The following is a 22743-nucleotide window of genomic DNA, read 5'->3' on the forward strand; positions in this document are numbered from 1 at the left end:
TCCTCTGCCTTGCCGCTTTAGATCGTCTTGGACGGGGCCGCACGTAGGACTCTGGGTGGAAGCTATGAATAATGTTGGGATACGTGTAATAATATTCTTATGCTTCTCTGCTGGGGCGCTCTCTTAATTCCCGCACTTTTTACTGCTGGGTTTCCACCCTGTTTTGCTTCTCCAGCTTTTTCTTCATGATATTCGTGTCTTAAGCTCTTCTTAATTGTGTCTCGTTAACTTACTCCTGCTTCTGACAGCATTGCTGACCAAAATGTTACCAAGGAGGATGAGGGTCGCCACTCGTTACTTCCTACTTCTAGCCTGAACCTTCCATTTCAGTACTTGGATCTCCGTCTAGTTCCTGTTGCAAAGTAGCTGCACTTAGTTTGCATGCTTCAGCTGTAAAAATAAAAGAAAAAGGTAGATTTTTTTTTCAGTTATACTTAACAATGTACACGTTGGCTTCAGTTTTGCAATCCTGAATTTCCTCATTTCTAAGATGTATTTCTTTTTCTTGATCTTATTTTCTTTTTGTTCTGCTTTGTTGCTTTTGAAGTTATTATTCATTCTGTCGCATTTGGAACCTGTTCTATTATTTTCCTCTATGGAATGATTTACAGATAATAATAGCAACTTTGATGTAAGAAATTTCAGGATGGGTTTTTTTCTGCTGTGAAATTCCAGAAGTTCCAAAATTTATTAGCTAATTTCCAACACTTGTAAAATTTTCCCTTTCGCAGGCTAAAGCCATAGCTATGAAGCTATATCTGTTTATCTTTCTCCTTAAGTTAAACTGGACAAATCAGTTTATCACACTTAGCCCAAAGTTTCTTGTTATTGCTGATTCTTCTATTCTTCATATTCATTAAAACTGGATCTAAACCAGAATCCCTTCATCATGGAATTTAACTAGTAATGGATCTTTATTTTTATGTTTTCAGCTTTTAAAAGCATTTGATTATTTCTCTCCTTGGAATGGACAGCAACAGTTGTACAAGCTGGATGTAGGCTGGCCTAAAATTCCAGAATACTTCACTGGTCAGACATTTTGTGTTGCTGTTGACTCTCTTCATGGTTTGGTCTATGTTGCACAAGTGAGTGAGAATATTAGACTTTTCTCCTTGTTAACATAGTGTATTTTTGCCTTTAGAGTGACTGTTTTAGATCATGATATATATAAATATTTGTATCAAAATTAGAAAAAAAAACAAGTGTAGATCTGACTGCAATATTAATTTTTTAAAACAGTTCTGTGACTGTACCTGTTTACTTTTAAAAGCATTACATTTTTGTGGTGTGGATGCATGATGTAACCTAATTGAGTTTCAGTAGCTGTCTRTCAGCTGAGAAGCCAGGGCTCAGTGTCTTTTCTAACCATAGGGTAAAATTGAGAGAATGCGTTCTGAGGCAACTGTCTAGTCCCCTTGCCCTCTTCCAGCCCTTTCCCACGAAATCAAAAGCATGCAGCTCTTGCAGGCAGATACAGTAATTGGAGTTTCATGTGTTGATATCTTTAGAACATGGATAGGATGTTCTTTCTATGGAAAATGGTGGGTTTTAATTACAAGGCATAGCCTGAATACTTAGAATATCATGCAGGTAACAAATACAGTTACAGTTTTTTGTGCCTTTGTTATACTTGGGGTTTTTTCCAGCAAGAAAACAAAAACAGAAGTCAAAATGAAGAACCAAGGTTCTTGGTTCAAGGAGCTTGGCTGCTCTGCAAGTTGGGCTCCTTATGATTCAAGTTGAAAATCTAGAATGAGTGAAAGATTTTACATGCTAAACTTAGACCCTCCTCTCTCTTTCTGGTTAGAGTTGGAAAAAATGAGATCTAGCAGTATTTGACAATCTTATGACTCTTCTAAAATTGATAAAATGTTACAAAAACCTTTCAAAGAAGAATTTTCATAGTATAATTACTCGATTAATTTTTTTTTAATAGACATTTTTCCCCCTTGCCTTTTCAGAGAGGAGAAAACATACCAAAGGTACTTGTGTTCTCAGAGGAAGGCTATTTTCTTTACTCATGGAATGATACAGTTGAAATGCCTCATGGTATCTTTGTATTAAACACCGCAACAGATAGTTCAGTGTGGATTACAGATGTTGGAACAGGTATGCATGGTAAATACGTGAGAAGTATTAAACATGGAAGATAATGCTAATATTGCAGATACTGCTTTAAAAAGCTCGGTTGTTTAAATAAGGCTTTTAAACAGTTTTTAGCCAGAGTTGTGCTCTTCTTGCCCTGAAGAAACTGCTGAGGTACTGTGCAGAATAATTTGAAGGCTCATGAGTTATGTTGTGTATCTGTTTATAGCCTCTCAGCTTAGCAAACGTAACGTTAGTTGTTTGTCTGGGAGAAGGATCAGAAAAAAGATGTCTTTTGTCTAGACTTGTCTGCTTCTCTGGGTTTAGTGACCCTAATACRATGGATGAATACTGTTATACCCTATGGATTTACTACCCCACAATCATATTCTCACTGTAGAATTTTATCTTACTTTAAACTCAGATTATTAAATCAGTATCAGGAATTTTTATGTTTTGTCTTTGTAATCTGATGTAACATTTATCGTTCAGTTTTGTAAAGACTTTATTATTATTATTATTTCAGGGAAATATGGGCACACTGTGAAACAGTATAGCCCTTCAGGTAAACTTATGCAAATCTTGGGCACACCAGGTAATGCTGGTTCAAGTTTGAATCCCCTACAGTTTGATCAGCCAGCGGAAATCTTTGTAGAGGAAACTGGAGAAATCTATGTTGTAGATGGAGATGGAGGAATGAATAACAGATTGCTCAAACTGTCTGAAGGTATGGAAAAAACAAACCTGTGCAGCAGTTGACAACTGAATTTTGGCAACTGAAACTTGAATTTTAAATAACACAGCTTTAGAAAATTAATAACTGGGGCTGGATGCACTTCTTGTTTAAAATTAGTTTAAAGACATTGTTAGATTAGAACCTAGTTTATTGCTGGTCACTTTAGGAGAAATCTCCCTATGGAAAGAGTCTGAGAGGATTGGTTTGTTCGGTCTACAGAGAGTTAAGAGGAAATGTTATTGATATCTACAAGTCACTAAGGGGAGGCTACAGAGAAGAGAGAGCTACACTTTTCTTGGAGGTACACAGTGAAGCATGAGAGGCAGTAAACAAAAGTTGCAAGAGAGGATGGGCTCCATTTGGTTGTTAGAGGAAAAAAATTCTCCATGAGGGTGATTAAACACTGGAACAGCTTGGCAGAGAGGCTATGGAATCTCCAACTTTGGAGAAGCTGAAAACTTGAWAGGATGTGAGCAACCTAATCTAACTTCAAAGTTGGATTTATTATCAAGGTTAGTCCTGCTGTGAGTAGGGGGTTGGACCAAATAGTGTTCAGAGGTTCTTTTATGCTGACATTATTCTGCTATTCTAATTCATTTGCTCGTATTCTCCACTGATGGACAGTGAGTAGATGGTCAGTGTTGGTTAGAACAGTGAGTGAGAAGTCTGCATGTCTGCAGTTAGGGACTAGAACAGGAGTAGTTGTTTCTCCTTTGCAGTACCCACTTCATTAAACAGTCAGTTAGGTCATACGCAGTTTGCAAAACAGTAAAATTTTAAAACTCAAATAGACCCAAACTGTCAAGTAACAAATGGAAAAGATAAATACAGTAAATGGGTATCATAATCGCCCAACTGTCTCTCAGGTTTTTACACATTACCAGACATAGCACAGCCTTGGGCCATGCCTCCTGAGCCCTGGTGGTTGCACTTATATAACTATAATCCTGTGACTACTGCTAATAATGCAACATTCACTGTAGTAATTCCTGTGCTCTCCTGGACTTGTGAATCAGAAGTATTGGTCTAAAAACTTCAGTTTAGAAACTCTATCTTTTGAAAATAACTCAAAATAACCTTACAAGAAATGACTTAAAATCAAAGTTAAGCTTATTTGTTGTTTCCTTACCATGACTTTTGCTTTTATTTTTCGTGGTGTTCACTATTTAGATTATAAAGAGATATGGCTGCGTGGACCAAATGGGACTGGCATTGGTCAGTTCAGGATTCCTCACAGTGTTACGATGGATTCTTTTGGACGGGTAAAGAATAAAAAGAGATTTTTTTTTTTCATTTTTCAACAGAGTTGTTTACACGTATTTGAATAATACAAAGTGTATTTTTTGCCATCAAACTTTTGTGATCTGAGTTATTTTATGTGGCTTACAATTTTCAGTGTGATAGCAGTCATGAGCTAAAGTTTCATATTGAATATCCTACTGAGGTAACTAGCTTCCAGGTTAAGAAGTTGATTCTGATCAGTTACACTGTCAGTGTCCATGCAGCAACAGATTACTCTTTTTGCAGTTTCAAAGAGATTGCTCTTGTTAAAGTACAGGAGAATTATTTTCTGTAATAGATGTCCACCAAAGTGCTTTGGCACCCACACCTTTTTCCTGTGATAGTTTATGAAGTCTTGCCCATGGGAGACTTTGGTATCTCTTCAAAGTTTCTTCAGGAGGCTTTAATTTCATATCTAGAAAATTTCAAATAAGCTTAAGCTGAAGGTAAGGCCCTCAGTAGGCTGTGGATAACTGTCCTTTTATACATGCAGCTCAACATTCAAAATATTACTGCTGCCAGGTGTTAATTGTAGTCTGGCTTTCACCCCTGCTTCTTTTGTAGAAGGAATAGTGTGATTGCTCCTTAATCCGCTTCAGATCTGATTTACAATAGATTGCTTAGCTAGAACATCTTACATTAGCGGTTTGAGCTAATTCTGTTGATGTAGTCTGAGCTAGAGTAGGAACATACACATAAATCACTTTTATGACAAAACTCAGGCAGGAAGAAGTGCAGGGAAATGGCAACTTTTGCTAGAAGGGTAACAGTGAGTACGTATATTCACATACAGCAGTTGACGTGGCCTAAGATCTTACTACCTAGGTGGCATTGATCATTAGCCTAGGTTAGAAACCATTGTCAATTCCTAGGAAATCTGAGAGAATGCTTTAGTAGTGTTTCAGTGAAAAATAGTAAGATAGACCTGTTTATTGCTCTCTTTCAGGTGATATCCTAAGAAAATTATTAAGTTTGCTTATCTGACTGTGGGGTTGTCAACAGCCAAAGTTTCAATGATAGTAGTAAGTGAGATGATTTCACTGTAACCGTCCATGGTATAGCTTACAGCATTTGTGAACCTAGTTAGCATAGGGTGAGACAGAAAAAGATAAGCCCCACAAAGTTGATTAGAAAAAACACGCTGAAAATGCCCTTGGTTCTTAAGTTGCTCAATATTTGTAGTAAGATTAGGCATATCAGAGTTATTTGCGGATACAGATCTCACAGGCTGAGGTCCTGAAATTAGATTACTGTTTTCTGTTGAAAAACAGAATTGTCAGTGGGTGACAAAACACTATCTTTACAATTAAATAGATCTGTATATGTCCTTACTTTTTCTTTCTTTCTTTTTTTAAAAAGAAAAGGTGCTGTGGAATATATATCCATATTATAGCCAGAAATAAAGACAAGACACTGACTTCTCTGTTAAAGTGGTATAAAATGTGTATCTTAAAATTAAGGTTTTGTTTTACATCTGGAAGTCATACTTATTTAGCCATTTTTGAATGTGGAGGTATATTCTTCCCTGGTATACTACTTTTTTCTTCAGGATACTTTGACTGTTCACGWAAGAAACTAATGTGTTTGATTTGTGCTATTTATGAACAGCCATGATCTTTGTGCTTAATAGGTATGGGTTGCAGACCGAGACAACAAAAGAATCCAAGTTTTTGATAAAGTCACAGGGGAGTGGCTGGGGTCTTGGAGCAGCTGTTTTGTGGAAGGTGGTCCATGTTCTGTCAGGTATTACTGAACAGCTCTTCTAGAAACATACAACTATATAAATAAAATGTACACTTCTATTGGTGAAGTGTAAGATTGGTATCTAGTGCCTGATCACAAGGAGTTAACCAGTTAAAGTAATAGGGAGCTGGGCCCTGATCCCGTGAAAAGATCTGCATAGATGAATCCTGATATGATATGGGAACACTGACATCATAACAAGCTCCATGGATTTGAATGCAGGATTGGGAACTTCATTTTAAATTTGTTGTGTTTTGTTGACCCAGTGTTGCAACCTTTGCAGGAAGAAAGATTGTCTTGAACAAATTTTCTGCAATGTAATCTGGCTGAAGGAGCAGCAACATCTAGAGCAAGGCTTATAAGTTAATTCTTTACTTTTCACTACATTTAGTCTGTTGCAGGCCTCAGAACCCTATATCTTAAACAAAAATCCTCTTTCTTAAAAGTAGGTGACTATATTAACATGAGATGTCATATGAAGTTCATTATTCAAAAGTATTTTTCTGTCTCTCATAGATTTACTGCCAATGGCAAGTACTTGATTGTAGCTCAGCTAAGTATCAACCGGTTGTCCATCTTGGCAGCACCACCTGTTGGCTCTATTGGGAACTGTGTTGTAGTCAACACAATCCAGCTGGCAGATGAAACCAAACCGCACCTTGTGGATGTAGACATGAAGAGCGGAGCAATTTATGTGGCAGAGATTGGAGCCCAGCAAGTGCAAAAATATGTGCCCTTAAACTGATGGCTTTCCACAACTACTACAGCACAAGCTGTGTGACATGTAAGACTTATAATCACATTTTCTCAAGTTTTCTGCAGCTTGTGTTTCCTTAAGATAAGCACAGAACATTGTGCTTTGGGAACTCTGTGGCTCACAACTGCCCTGTTCTGCAGTCCTGGAGAAGTACTCGGTGTTGGGCTGTCACTCAGTTTACTGATGTTATGATTGATTTTCTTTTTGATACTTGGATTTGGGAAATGAATTTGATAAGTATCTTAATTTTATTTTATGTTATAAATTTTTATAAACACAGCTGCTGTTCTTCAGTGTCTAGAATTTCATCTTGAAATTCCCGTACCCATCCTGCATGCGTTGCAGAACAAGCTGAGAGAAGTGATCTAAATAGTTGATTTTCTAGGAGCCAAACACCTCATTTTAATGTTTCTTCATATTTTTTGGATTTTTGTGCTAACTTGGTTCAACGCTGAATACAATGTGATGTTATGGTGTTGAATAAGATGCTGCTGAATATTGATCTCGGTGTTGACACTGGTGTTTGGTTTTGGTGATTAACGRCATCAGCACTGAAGTCAAAGTTTTTAGCCCTTGCTAAAGCAGTCAAGTTTGTAACAGGTTTAAGTCAAATTGGTATCAGGCACTTCAAACTAAATTAAAAGTGTATGCACAGCAGCCAAGTGCTGATTCTTAACTATATTAATTCTTGACCTGACTTGATTTATATCAGWATGAGTTTTCTGTTCCCCAGGATTTCATAATGCAATATTCTGAAGTTCAAGTCATTTAAATTCCTCAAGATAAACAAATCATAATTTGTTAGGAAACTCCCATTCAGCATCAGGAACCTAGAAACTTATAATGTTTCTGTAATCTTAGTGACTTGATGCTCAGTCGGTTAACAGGAATGTATCTGTCACTTTGGTTTGAGGAAGTTTAGCTGCTTTACTTTCTATCCTTAAATTTCCCCTGCCCTCTCAAAAACAAATTCATTAATGTCTTGCGTAAGTTTCTTCTTTTGAAGGAACTTACCTCAGTATCTTGCAGAAATCTCCAAGCTCTGTTCTGAAAAGATACTGTCCAGCTCGTTTTCAGATTTTGTGCATTTGCAGTGGTTTCTTTACATACAATTCAGAACCCAGATTGCACAACCGCTTTGCTTTCCTCAGTATGAATACTGGTTCAGAGGTCTCCTTCCATGCCCAGTCCAGGGTGATTCCAGTTTTTTAACATGTTGCTAGATGTTTTTAAGTTTGTTCATTTCACAGCATAGTGGGAAATGGACATAGAAAAGGGGGGTGGGCATGGTAGGCTAGACTGAGACAAAAATGACTTTTATGGTGAATAACTGAGTTCATCTCTAAAGCTGTGGACCCGCATTCCTTGTCCATCTACTTGCAACGAAACCTTTTTGAAACATTTTAGATGATTTTTATATTTCCACACAGTTACTCTGCTTCAGGGACTATTTCAAATGCTAATTGCAGGTTAAGAGGCATTTTTTTTTCCACTTCCTTAGATAGGGGTGTGAGAAATAGAATTTGATGGGAAATACCACTTCATAGAATGTCATCAAAAGCATCTTAATTTGGTGAGTTTCAACATGTGATCTACAAATTTTTTGATCAGAGACAGGAAAGCTAACCAGGAAAACCAGGTTCATATATGTTATGGGAAGTAACTCAGCTGTGGAGCTTGATATCTCGATTTTGGTGCTATTTCAGATTGAATCGGTAGTTACAAATGCTTTGCTTTTGGTTATATCCACAGTAACAGAAGTAGATCTAACCTGRCTGCCCCCGTACCAATCTGAGAACAGGGAGTTCGGGGTTATACACTGCCAGATATGATCCATCATTCATGTGGTGCTTGATGGGAGCTTGTAAGTCATTTATTAGCTGAAGAGGTGGCAGTACTTCCTCTAGACCTAGGTGGGTAGGTCCAAATAGTTTTGCAATATGTTGTGTGGATTTCCCAACTAGGTCTTTACTAGCTCAGGGATCTCTACTATGCGTGCCATGTAGCTATTTCCTACCTACATGAGGGGAATTAATATTATGGTAATATTTTTAAAAATAATATATTTGAGCATATCTTGGTGGTATAAGGGATCCACACTCTCCCATTCTTCCTGAACACCTCCCCTCTTTATTTATTTGCTCTTTGTCGCATCCATTTAAAACAGAGCTAGAAACACTCTCTGGAAAATGCTTCTCTGTCCAGTAAAGGAATAGTGTAGTTTTTGGATGTTGACAAGTAACTTATCTATGCGAGTCTGATGCATGGTTCTGTTCTCAACTTGCTTTTTCTACTTCTGCAGCCCATAAAGGTGGGGAGTATTCACCTGATTGCGTGACTTCACTGAAATAGGCTATGGTGCCAAAATATCTATATTACATCTAGCTAGTCATTGGGTATCTCTGATAAGAAAGAGTGTTCATTAGTGACTAGTATGAGATGGTCAGACTCCTTTTCACCTCTATGTATATGAGCACACTGAGAAAATGATCAATTTGTGCATTTATTTGCTAATTTTATGAGAATTTTTTTATGTATCATCTTGAAACTGATCTCTGGAAAATTACATTTTAGGATAATTTGGTAAAATAAATCTAGAATTTCTCATTGTGAAAGTTTTGTGCTCTTTATTTCTGTTCTAATGTCAAAACATCTCATTGTGATGTGTTGCTTTTCTAAATATGGAGTCTGCTGCACATGAGTGTTGGTATCAGAAATGATTAAATGCCTTATTAAAATGGAATCTAAAATTCTATGTTATTTTTATACATTACTATTTCTGTGGCCTGTCTCTTTCACATTATTCCAATTTATGTATCAAAAATGCACATAAGTCTCTCTTCCAGATGTTTTCCTCTGAGTAATTAGTAAAATAGGATGATGACTTACGTAAGTGCCAGGTATAAAAACTATTTAAATGGTGTACTCTTTTTACACTAATAAGGAAATTAAAAGCAAAGCAACAAAAACTTCTTAATATAGAATCAGGGTTTATTTCCAGAAGAAGAATTTATTTAGTTTTAATAAGATCAAGAAGGAACTTGTTTATGGGGTAGAAATACTTGCACAGGAAGAAAGTGTTCACCAACTAGTGTGCACTGAAAAAAGAAGAAAACATAAAACAATGTAATTACTAGAATCCAACAARTTTTAATGCAATTATGGGATGAGATTTTAAAGTGAGAGGTATTATCATTGAAACATCCCAGTRAAGGAAATGAGGATATTCCAGGTTATGATGTCTCCAAGTTTGCATTTTTTTAATTGATCCTAGTCTTTCAATGAGTACCTCCATTGTGAATTGGATGAACATTCCCTACAAGGTCAGACCAGGTCAGATCCTAGAGCTGTTAATACAGTTCATCTTGATTTTCCTCAGTGATGGTAACCAGCCATTTTTTGAGTAAGTATTGTGTTATCATGGTCAGCAATTGATTAACTATGTCTGGTCAAAATAAAATAAGACTGGATAAGTTTTGTGCCAGGAACGATCAATTTAGTGAGGCTGAACTAGTTCAGTGAAATCTGGAGGGGAAGGTCCGTAYAGGTATTTGTGTCTGCTCATTACTGTGAGTAAAGTCATTGCCTTAAGGTGATTTTGCACCTTTTTGATGCATAAAGGAGTTAGTTATCGTAGTTGATACTTATTTTCTTAACAGTTTGCAACCTCCGAAGTCTTCACAAGTAATCTGTCTTTAAGAGGTGTTTGCGATCACTGAAGTTGCTTACTTAGAACATAAGAGGGCACCAAACCCCTGCTGATGCATGGCATACTCGGCATAATTACATACTGGTAAATGTAAACAGCTGATAATTTCTAAACACTTGGAGTAAGTCAACAATAATAATGAGTTGCCCCAGACTTCCTTTTTCTTTTCAAAATAGACCACTTTAAACATAAGCGGATAGCTGTATTACAATTGCTTTGGCAGCTTGTTACTGGATTTATGTCTTTTTCCATTATTTTGTCTAGTTGAAAAAAAATCAGTAATTCAGTGTCCAGAGACTACTGAGTATGTGAATTGATGTTTCTCTTCCTTTTGCCATTGATTTCAATGGAATTACTCCTGATATGTTGCTTTGGAAACRTAATAATTTATAATGGTATAACTGTAGCAGCATAATTACCAAAAGAGTAATGCCAGTATATTTCCCTACAGAGATGACCCTGAGTGAGATTACAGCTAAGCTTACTGATTCACCAGTTTCATTGTAGCCTTCCTTTCTCAGCCTTTGTGTAAACCTTGTTAGGATATTTTATTATTGTTACTATTTTATTCTACATTTGGGAGGTTTGCGTCTGCAAAAATTGTATTTGCCAGCAGTTAGAACCAAGAAACTTGAACACACACATATTATGTGATGTAAATATTTCAAAATATTTGAGTGATTCAGCGTTCATAAAGCATCTCTTAATGTGATGTTGCTTACATGAAACTTTAAAGCAGGAGCATATCAATCTATTAATACAAGATATTTTGTTCCTGCATTAGAGACAAAGTAACGCTGGTGTAAATGAGAGATGAATAGATCTACTTCATCATAAGATCATGTGTATCGAGGCTGAGAAAACTAAATATGTTTGCATAACTGGATTTGCAAAACAGAGGTGAAAGAACCTTGACCAGTTACCTCAGGAATGAGCCCACTAATTTTGTCTGAACAATAATGTGATCTCTTACAAACATATTAAGACTTAAGAAATCTAACTCTTGAGTAACTAACATCTGTATATTTTAGTTTTTCTGAATGCTCAGTAAACCTTATCATTAAAAAGAGAAGGCTTTATTTTCAGTCTGCATGTATTTGGTCTTCAACCTTAAGAAAACATTCTCTTCTTTCAGCTAGCTTAGATATCCAATAAGGGATTTTTTGGATTTTTTTTTTTTTTTTGTTCTTATCTCCTGTGGAGTCATTTACACATGATGACCGAGTCATCTCTTTGTGTGAACTCTCTAGATCAGAAAACTTGCCTTGCAGTGGAAAATTAGTAAGGCTTTAATTTCACAACGTATTCATAGTTATTGTTATTAAAAATGGATCCAAAAGAATTCTCACTGCCTAATAGGAAGTGTAGGCTTTAGAACTGTCAATACAAAGCCTATATTAGCGCTGTGTGCTTTACAGGGCTAATAGTACCTCCCTGTAATTTGATACGCCTTGAATTTATTTCTCACAMTCAGCACGGATCTTTGGTGACTAGGTGGTCAGGGTGTAAATGAACCTCGAAGGAAGAGTAGGCCATAAGAGTTGTAAAGTGAAGTTTTCATCTGTGCTCACTGGTGAAGAACTCAGCAAAATTTTCATGTAACACTTCTAGACAGGGTCTTTATCAGAGGATCTGGCTGAAATTGAAGTTTCACYAAAAAGCTTGTTTTTTAAAAAAAATGATAAACTGCTAACAGGTGTTTATTTCATTAAGCATTTTCAGAAAATTTATGAAAAACTGACTTGCTTAAAGATGCCATGGTGTCAGAGGAAATAAAAATGGCAAATATGGTTTAATGAAGTAAAAAAAGGAAAACCTGTGTGTGAGAATTCTGGAGAGGACCAAAGGAACTGACAGCTYTACTTTGCTAGTAGACATAAACTGTAATAAAAGAATGCATGTGTTATATCCATAACTGTGAAATGCTGAAGAAAAGTCCATTCTGCTTTTGAAGGGAGAAGCCATGCCTTGCAAATTTATTGTGATTTTTTTGGAAGAATCTCCAAGCTCGTGTACAAGGAAGAGCTGGCTGGTAGTTTGCTTGAATTTCTGAAAGGCTTTCAACAGCATCTCTTGCCAAATATCCGTAAAGAAATAATGTGAAATAAGAGGGGATAATTATAGATAAATAATTAAAAGATTACAAATGAAGTATATCAAAAAGCAGTTCTGTGCTACTTAATATATTGATAAATATCTGGAAATGGACTTGGAAAGTCCAGAACAGAATTTACTGATGATGCCAARTTATTCAGGCTAGTAAAGAAAAAAAAGCTGCAAAGAATTGCAAAATGATATCATGAAACTGAATAGACATTAAAATGGCAAATTAAATTTATCATTAACAAATACAAAATTAGGTACAATGAGTAGAAAGAAACTTAATTATATATGTGCTATGATAGCTTTGATCTAATATATTTGCCATTTAGGAAATGATCCTGGACTCATAAAAGATAGTTCTGTGAAAATATCAACATCCAAACTCAGCAGCAATCAAAAGACAAAGACAATGATGGGAATTATTAGGAAAGTAAGAAATGGTCAAACAGAAGCCATTGTAATGTGAAGATGTGAATTCCTGGTGAATGCTCAGTCTGAAAACTGCAAGCAATTCTGGCTCCTCTTCCCTCTCCAGTGGAGCTAGAGATAGTACAGAGAGGGGGTGAAGAATCTGTTAAGAATCTTTGATTATGTCCATCTCTTCRTTTTCTGTATCATCAAAATTTCATAGATTAAAGTGTCTGTGTCAACATGCCTTCTTCACTATAGCTGCTACTCTGAATGATTTGGCTTCAAAACTTTGTGTGGAAGTACAACCTGTCAGCATGCAAAGATGGGGCAGCATATTAAGATGGTGACATAMAGCGTCTACTGTGCAGGACAAAAAGCTGAAAAGGAAGATAAGTCTTTGCAAATATCCTGATATTTTAGATGCTTTTTGTATAAACTACCTGATCACAAAATCAGTTCATAAGTCTTACTGAAAACTGGGCTGATGAAGAGTTTTTCCAGTCATATGCTCTCATACTGCAATCTCCTAAACTTTGTACTTTCAATCAAAAGCTTTAGCAAAGAAGACTGGAGTGCCCAGGCTTCAGTCCAGTGAGATTTGATGTCTTTGCCAAGTCATGCCACATGGCAAATTTCCACTGTCCCAAAGTCATGAGAAATACTATACTTGCTGTGTCAACAAAAATTGCAAAAAGATGTATGTTTTTCTGTAACACATCATCACAAATGGACTGAYATAAATGTGAGGTAGCACAATCACAGGTGCAGCACATTCTTTCCAATAGCTGGGAACCAACAAGGAGAACAAGATACAATGGTCCTGTTAGCTCCCAAATGTGGTCTCCTTATATGTCCCTGTTTCAACATTCATAGTACTAAGTGGTTGATCTATAAGCCATATTTATCTCTAGAGTGATGCTGTAAGTAAGAAAGAGAGAAAGRTACAAGCCCATTAGGGGAGTATGCTTCAACAAAGTGTAAATCTTACAAGGAGAAAACGTGAGGGTTAGGGGGAACAGGGAAGAGTGATTCTACCTCATGTATTATACAATAATTCTGTAATAAAGCTTGCAATGTCTTACTTCATGCCCAGGCTAATTGTAGAACTTTTAAAAATGGAAACTCTAGAGAATTACTGTGAGGGTGGGAGATTACACTGTACCTAAGGGTTGCCATGAAATCCCTTCAGGGTCTTGAGTTAGTGGGGGCTTTGTGACAGATGATGCTACCAGAAAACACCAGGAGAAAGAATGTTTGTATTATCTATAAAACAGCTAACTAGCTGAAGGAAAACAAAAATCTTGATATGACTTTTAAGCAGAGAGCCTGTGATTTGTGTTTTGTACAATTCCATTTTCCCTAATAGACGATCAAGTCAGGGGAGACACAGATCACGATCAATATTTACTAAACACCTTTTACTAATTAAGCTCTTGTTATTAATAGAATCAAGCTGTTATTATTAATAGCAGATAACTATTCACAGTGCATTCACCTACACCCTCACACAGTTCACAGGCACAGTTACCCAGCTGGAGCACCATTTGGGAGCTCTGACCACTTACGTGGATGCAGAGGGTCACACTGATACACCAGTGGCTCTAGGATCAGGAAGTCCCTCACAAGGTCTTGTTTTGTAAGATGTCTATATAAACCTCTAGTCTTGGTGCACATGCAGCAGCCAYCACCTTCTTGGATGTGGCCCATGCTATGCAGTCCACTGCTGATGGCAGTGCGTGCTGGCAGCCTTGGACAGGTGCAGCCAACTCTTGATGTCCTGAGTTTGTTTGTTCATGTGGGTCTATCAGGACCACTTGTCTCCAGAGCTCGCCAGGCCTTGGTGGCCTYCACAGCTGGCTGTTTTCTGGTCCATCCACACACATAGGTAGCTATGGACCACCTTCATACACATTCACCCAGAAGGGGCTTTTCTGACAGCTTGTGAATACAGCTTGTCTGCTGCTTGTCCCACGTCCTCTTCTCTTTGACATGACCAGACTGAAAGACATGACAGATTACACTGCTATAAAGTTCTAACTTCAGAGGCTTTGTGACCTGCAGATCCATTTTTTAGCAATGCAAAAGTTTTCATCCCTGTGCACAGGGGCCTGGTGGTGTGAGGGAGAGGAGGGCAGACTGCAAGCCAGTACAACCTCATAGCAGTTGAGTGCCTTATACTAAAAGAATTTCTGTTCTAACCRGTTATTCCAAAGAAAGTCACAGGCTATCTGGAAAGGCAGACTTACTGGCAGACTTAGAGAGACCACCTCCAAAACAAGCCCATCTGTGGGCTGGCCTGGGAATACCACTAACCACAGTGAAATCAGGTCAGCCCYGTGGAGCCATCACTTAAGGCTTGGTGCATCCAGTTTGTTTCCCCTCTGTGCCCTTCCTGCTCTGCTTTGAACACAAAGGCTCTGAGCACCACATTTATTCTCCAAAGGAGGCAACAAACATGCTGCTATTGTAAAATTCATAGTGATCTGCACACATGAGCATGACAACATTTGCAAGGGGAAGTAATATCTTCCATTAGCCCAACTGTGACAGTTGGAAATTGGAGACAAGCATTTGAGTATACAAGCCCTTGTGTAATTTCTTTTTACAACTATCTCACTTGTTCTAATAGAAGATATTACCTCCCCCAGCAAATCTCAGCTTGCTYTAGAAAGAGGACTCGTAAGAAATTTCAGATTATATATGTAGCATCTCCTAAATACAGACACACACACACACAAATGTAGCACGAAGGGTATATGTAGGAGATGCAGTGTATATAATCTAACATTTATATATGTATAGATAAATGCATACATATGTGTGTGTGTGTGTRTATATGTGTAACATCACCCATTTTTTTATTTCTTTTTTTATTGGCATAGTTTAGATAACAGAAATGTTGAGAGAGAAGAGTGGTAACAAATATTTCTGTACCGGAGCTCTCCAAGCCATCCAGTACCAGTTGTGTTACCTGCTGTTCTTGCACTGTACATATCTGGAGCACAGACAGTCCTTGCCCTGGAGTGTCCATTGCCAAAGAAATGGACAGGTGTGAAGGAAAAGCAGAATATGATTCAGTAAGACAAATGTGCTAATCTGAAATCTCCCTGCCTTCAAAAGGAGGCCCATTTTGGCATGAGGGAGCTGTTACATCAGCTCAGGTGTCTTAGAAAGTGCTATTACACTCATCTCACTTGCTGAGTTAATTCCAGTGTTGAAGCTTTAATGAATTTTATAGCATCTTCAGTTCTCAGTGTTCTGCTTATAAGAAATTTCACCTGGAATAAGAAGGGGATAACAGCTGCATGGCTCAAAATCTTTATCAGAGAAGAAACCTTTGCAGCTTGATCCAAAAATCTCCAAGCTCATTAATTAATTAAAAAAAAAAAGTGCTTGAAACTCCACAAGACATGAGATGAAAGCCAGTGCTACGAGAGCGTGCCATACAAGCATGTCACAGATATGGGAAAATTAAGATTAGGACATTCGCAGCACCTTCTACAAAAAAATTTATTACGAACACTCATGTAGGCCTGCGGAAGGATTAGTTTTTCACTGTGATGTGGTTAGAAGCACATCCAAATGAACAAAGAACTCAAAATTTAAATAGACTTTCCGTGGCATTTACYGAAGGTACGCGTCCATGAGACAGGCTGGAAACGTCCTTTTTCCCAGGCAATGCTTTACGCCGGCCTGGTCAAATTACGTGTGATTAGCAGGGCGTATTTTGAAGAGCTGGGCAGACACTTTCCCTGGGATAGTGGTTTCAAATCTGACACGCAGGTTAGACTACAGATCAAGAATGGCAATTGGTGATATTTAAATAAATAGGAACGCGCCGGGCGGCCTGGAAATCCTTTGCCCGTCCCTTGCTGGGCCTCCTCTCCTCAGCGAGCCGGCGATGGCGAGCGGCAAAGCTGGATACGTCCTCCGAAGCGTAATAATTAAATGGGCCGAAATCTGAAGCGTTCAAAATGCAAATGCCGCTGCTTTTTTTAAATTCAGCAACGAGTTTATTAGCCTTTTACGCAGATAATCAAACGCAGCGGGGGAGGGAGGAAGGGCAAAATTAAAGGGCTGCTGGCAACCTTATTTCACTCGTGCTACCAAATGAGAGCGTTTCAGCTGCTGCAGTTGGTTTAATTGCCTGCCCTGAGTTTTTAAATGAGTGAAAGCAAATCTGGATCCTGTGTTGGCCCCTTCTTCTGTTTTCCGTCTTGCCCCACGGAGGAAGGGAATGCACAGGAACGCAAAGCGAGCTGCGGCGCCCGCAGCCCGCGGGAGCCGGGGTCCTCTCCGCYGCCGGCCCGCGCTTTCCCAGCGCCCCCCAAACGGCCGCCTCTTCCTTGGAAGCAACCCCGGAGAGCCCCACGGGGGAGCAGAGCACAGCGATCCCGCACCGCCGCTCCTCCCGATTTTATGCACCTTCGGGGGCCGGTGCTAGACCCTAACCCCTAGTGCCCCGCTCCGCTTCTTCAGAAAGGGCCACCAAGAAAACCCCGGCGGCTTCAGCGGACCTCCGAGCTGCGTAAAACTGGTTGTGTCACCAAGTCGATGTCTGCGATGCTTGTCCTTGGTAGACGCCGGCTGCCTTTGCTTCTAACCTCCCGAGCTGAACTCTGCCGGCTGCAATCATCCACGCCGTGGCTTTACTTCAGCTCCTGCTGAAATCACTGACTTTTAAGAAAGAGTTATAATGCATGGAGAAGCTGTAATGCCTTCTTGCTAAATATGGCTTTAAATTCAGCAAAGGGCATGGCCCCTGCATGAGATAATTTCCACTTGTTATTCCTGTGGAAAATATGTGTATGTTTGGCTGCTCAGTGAGCCTGGAGAGGGCCCAGGAACTGGGGGCTGGGGGACGAGCATCCAGCAGAGGACACCAAATGAGATAGAAGTCCCTGGGGAAAAAAATAAATTGGGCAATCATATTATTAAGTATTGCAGCCATGATGCATGTGTGGAAAGGAYAGATTTAGGGTGATACAGATAGCATTAGTTCTGATACTTCGTAGTTTTTCCCTGCTTGAGTTAGCAGACCTCACAGGGTTTTTTTAAATGTCTATATAGGTACAYGTAAAATAATATTTTTTGCCAATGATGTCCCTTTAATCTGATAATTCCATTCATAATTCACAATGCCTTGGTATGCAATATAGCTTAATGAAAATAACTATTGTGTAAAATGAGCCCTGAGATGTAACTGAGAAATGTATAAAATTGCAATGAAGAGAGGGCTTTTGGTATTACCGCAAAAGAAACACTTGGTAATCAGTGTCACAGGAGGTAARTTTCTTCTTTGGATCTTAGCTGCTATTTGCAGTTTTTCTTACCGCTATGTCTGATGGTGTTTGCAGTGCATGTGTTTAAGCGGAGGTGGGGGGGAATTGTTTTCTGGACATCTCAGGAACCTACAATAAAACCAGCGTTCATGGTTTATCAAAGAGCGCCCAGTTACYCGGTTGTGTTACTTCTGAAATCAGCTGTATCTTTTGTTCCTTCTTAGGTTTAAATTTTCTTTCTTCTCCTCCTGCCCGTACACAGATGATACATATGCAGCAGGTCAGTGTCACCTCCCACAATGTCAGCTTTCATAAATAGCTTTTTAATGAAAGATACTTCCTGTCTTTTGCCTATGAAGATTGGAATTTGAATTACAACAAGAAATATTAAACAAATAATTTCCTATACTGAGCTCTAATAGGTGTTTTCCTCTTTATACCTCTTCTAATTACTATTTGATGAGCTTTTATGTGCTTCAGATGTTTCTCCAGAGTATTTTCCTAGATTCTGGTGATCAGAGTTATGTTTTGGCTGGTCCTGTCATCTCCTTAGCATCTTATTACTTTATGAGTAGTCCTATCTTGCTAAAATTTGCAAATCAAATTCCTTTTAATTTAGAAAAGAGGGTGATTTGGTGGTGGTGTCTGTTGGGTTCGGTTGAAATAAATCAAAACACGCTCACTATAGCTGAAATTGTCTTGAAAGCCGAAAGGCAGTTGCACTGTAAATCTGCGGAGGCGGAGGTGATGAATTATACTGTGAAATGAAAATGAAAACCAGATGGCACTTGCCAAACCCCAACGCAGCGCCGTTATGCCTAGCGGAGGCTCAGCCGCGCAGCGTGTGCGCAGGCCTGCTGCCCGGATCCTGGACCGGGCTGCTGCGGGGGGTGAACTTCGGGTCTCACCAGCGGGTCTGGTGGCTTGGGGGTTTTGCRTGATTAAGATGAAGCAAAAGCTTGAGCCGGGCGAACCCAGGAGTAGCGAGGAGGTGAAGGACAGGCCGGGAGCCAGGAGCTGCACCGATAGCAGGAGGTTTGAAGTCCAAGTTTGGAGAGTGTGATACTTCACGCTGCCTTAATTACAGATCAGGCATCGCTTTACACTTGAGTGGCTGTGAGCAGTTTGAAAACCGCAACTTCAAACGCGCTATGAATCCCAACTCAGCACAGGAGGAGACAAAAGTTGTAGGAAAGATTAAAATCCTGACTGCACTGCAGTCAGTAATAAAATTGCCACTGCCTGCTGCAATAGAAACAGGATTTGCCCTTATGTAAATATACCACGTCTGTGCCSGTTCTCCTTCAGGCACAACCAGCGCCCCGGTGATGAGGACTGCAGCAAACAGCAGCAGGCAAAACCTGATGATGGAGGAATTAGTGCTAGAGCTGGGTCGTTTCTGCTGCTCCAGAGCGTTTGCAGTTTACAAGCCGGGGGAAGGAACTGTAGGTGAAAGGAGGCTTTTGTGCAAAGAGTTATTGCTTGTTAAATGTTGTTCAAATTTCCTTGCAACTTTAAAGCAGTTTTTCCAATCACCAGATGAGTCATTCTTCTAATCTGCTTTATTTTGCCGACAGACAAGTAAAAAGGCCCAGCTGATATACGGCCTGGCATATGCCGTTTTATGATTCAATTTCCTATTATAATTGTTTGTTGTTCAGCTTTGTTTCTGTGAAACTGATGGATTATAATAATTATTTTGCATATTGTATCTATCTTTTAGTCCTTAGATTTAGAAAGGTTTTAAAAGGAATTAGAAAAGGACTACTTTTCCTGTGAGTGGACCACAATAGAGGCATATCAGTTTTGTTTAGAAATAGTTTTATCTTTATTAGCCACATATGCTATTAGCGACATTAGGAAGAAAATTGATCCCCAAGAAAATCTTTCTGGACAGCTTTTCATCTGTTAAGATATCATGGCACTACATGTGTTAAAATTTGATTATCTCTACCTGACAACTCTTGCTGCTCTTGTTACAGTTAAAAATGTCTTGAGAAATGCTCGTGCTTGATGACCGAATAAGAGAATCTATAGAAGTTAYGTCCTTTTCGGCAGGTATTTACCACCCCGCTGTTGAGATGCAGCAACTGACAGAGCGGCGCGAAGTGTGAACCAAAAAGGGTGACGCTGACCATTGCCTAGGTACGCTCCCGGCAGAGCTCTGCTGCGCCAGCCGTGGGTGAGCCGTGGGCGTTTCGTCCGTGGCAGCGCGTGGTACAAGGACATGTGCCTCTCTTGGGAGGGTCAGAGCTGTCTGGGCAGCACTGGAGGACAGCGAAGGCTGGAGTCCACCCATGGTGCCTCTTGGGAGCAGTCGCTGGGAAACCCCCCCCTCCCCCCAGATGCCTGCTGGGGCTTAGTCTTGGGAAAACAAGCAAATGAAAAGTTCAGCAGAGAAGAGCTGAAGGTGCAGTGCTCAGGCTCGCTCCCTGCCCCGTGCTTATTTAGCACTACTGGCATACTCGGAGTCAGCACCTTATTTTAGCTAGAAGAGCATCACCAATGAGCAGAAGATGAGTGACAGGAATCACATCCATCACTGCACACACTCATTTGTTGCCAGGAAGCAGGCATTCCCATGGGATGCTGCTAGTCTAATCCAGGAAAAAAAATCTGGCAGAGAAGGAATCCCTTATCTCTTAAGTCAAAATGCCTCTTGGGGCTTYTCCCAAGGAACACAGCATGTGCCACATCTCCTGCTCAGGGTCTCATCCAAGCTTACAATTTCACCTCATGCTAAACACACTGATTTTTTTTGCACAATATTGAAAACGTATATTGCAGTGCAATCATGGAAATTCCTCTCTTCTTAATAGGATTGTCTGCCTGATTAATAGGTAGTCCTTCAATGAAAGCTGCCCTCAACACTGTTCTCTCATTGAATTCGAGCCTAGCAGAAAGACAAGGTGACCAGAGAAGTCCTGCTCTCCCTGACAATGGTCAAAGCCATTGAGTAATATGTAAMGGCGATATCATTTTTTAAATTTATTTATTGACTTGTTATCATTAATCTCTCTTGCAGTGCTGCCTTCTCTCTCTCCACACGGGTTTAAAAGGGATGTCACTTTTATTTATTTATTTATTTTCCCCAAAATATGATTAAGGGTGTATTGTCAGCTTTTGGAAAAAGTGACACACAGCAATAGGAGGAGATATCTGACTTTCTTTCTAGGAATATTTTCTTTTCAACTGCTTTTACCACCCACCTCTACAATTTTTTCTTTTCAATATTGTTGCTTCCAGTCTTCCAGCTCTGCGGTAGTTATCTGCCATCATGATACTTTTTCTGTCTTGGGGCTYGTTCTTGTAATCACTTTTCCCCAGGGATGGCTGGATGGGCTGAAAAATGGGGGTCAATGGTGAATGGAAGCAGCAGGGCTACGTACACCAGCAGGATGAAATGCTGACCCATTCAACACTATTTTTGACAATCAGAGTTTCTTCAGAGTTACCTTAGTGGTCACGATCTCYGCAGATCACTAAATTATTTGGGGTAGTCATAAACTCCTCAGACCAGCAAATACATATTTTTATTTATCTGTGAGGCAGCCAGTACACTGGTGGTGCTTTTGAGTGTAGATAGTAATTCACTTCTGGCCTTATCTTATGCTGCATTAATAAGAAAATGCAAGCTCATTTTGTTTGTTTGTTTTGTGCATGGAGATTGATGCTAAATTTTCCCCTGTAAATCCAACAGGATTGTTGTGGTTTAAGATAATTGCATAGCTTAGCATAGTTGTTAAACTGCGGTTGATTCTGGCACTGAGAGCACGCCTTTGATGTGCCTCGGGTTTGCCTCCTGAAACTGAGTGCCAGTGTGTTCAACAGTCAATCAATCATTTATTTATTTAAATCTAAAAGAATCAAGATGTGCTCCTGAGACTCTAGGGGGCCTGCTGTAATAAATCATTCCAAAATACCATTAAATTAAACCTCAGCAGTTGAGTCAGCTAGCTATCTACCTCCATTGCCATCTAAAAAGCATGCTTCTACCTCCTCTGAAAACTCTCTCACATAAATGTCTTTTCTAGTGTGCCTGGAAAATCAGCAAATTTAATCTCTCACAGCAGAAAAGAGGAACAATTTCCAGAGCCATCAAATATACTTTGCAATCTGCCCCTGTGCTTTCCCCACTTTCTGGGTCCTATAGTTTCAAGAGAGAGGCTATTTCTTAGTTTATCAGACCAAGCCCACAAAGGGCTTCACTCTACACACAGATGTTGATGGTATGGGAGGATATTTACTCTCTTCATCCAAATTAATCTGCACCAGGAATCAGCAAAACAGTAAGGGAAGAGAGCAAGCATACTCTGCCTGCTTTCCCAAGCACACACCACTGACTRCAGCTCCTGCGATGCTGATGTCGTATATTCCCAAATACACTTTCTGGATTTCAGATGTTGCTCTGCAGGATGCATGTTACAAGCATCTCACYCTGAGGTAACCATCATATGGAGCACATTGTCGGTTTTGGTGCCCAAGAGGGATGGCTGTATGCTCCTAACAAGACACATGATGAAAACTGGCTGAAAAGGATGCTAGCAAAGGAAGAAAAAAGTTATAAATAGGTCGAGCTTTTAAAACAATGATTTTTTTTGAGGGCTTCCTCTTCAAAAGCCCTATATTCCTGCTT

At 39.4% G+C, this 22743-nt stretch overlaps 1 protein-coding gene and 1 long non-coding RNA gene across 2 annotated transcripts in view; both read left to right on the plus strand.

Moving 5' to 3' along the window:
• NHLRC3 (NHL repeat containing 3) overlaps window positions 1–9344 on the plus strand; it is a 10421-nt gene extending 1077 nt beyond the window's left edge. Inside the window, exons 2-7 of the mRNA XM_085320698.1 lie at window positions 933–1085; window positions 1962–2109; window positions 2612–2812; window positions 3992–4083; window positions 5733–5845; window positions 6362–9344. Of these exons, the coding sequence (XP_085176824.1) occupies window positions 933–1085; window positions 1962–2109; window positions 2612–2812; window positions 3992–4083; window positions 5733–5845; window positions 6362–6590 (936 nt within the window). The 3' untranslated portion in view covers window positions 6591–9344. The remainder of the gene's footprint in view (window positions 1–932; window positions 1086–1961; window positions 2110–2611; window positions 2813–3991; window positions 4084–5732; window positions 5846–6361) is intronic.
• Window positions 9345–19268: 9924 nt separating this feature from the next.
• Window positions 19269–22477, plus strand: LOC146586819 (uncharacterized). Its single transcript, XR_014897753.1, has 3 exons — window positions 19269–19552; window positions 20166–20252; window positions 22383–22477. It is a non-coding gene; the product is annotated as an uncharacterized LOC146586819 (long non-coding RNA).
• Window positions 22478–22743: the final 266 nt, after the last annotated feature.

The sequence above is a fragment of the Rhea americana genome, unplaced genomic scaffold (assembly GCF_003343005.1).
Source record: "Rhea americana isolate MKP2758 unplaced genomic scaffold, rheAme1 scaffold_65, whole genome shotgun sequence".
NCBI classification, from domain to species: Eukaryota; Metazoa; Chordata; class Aves; order Rheiformes; family Rheidae; genus Rhea; species Rhea americana.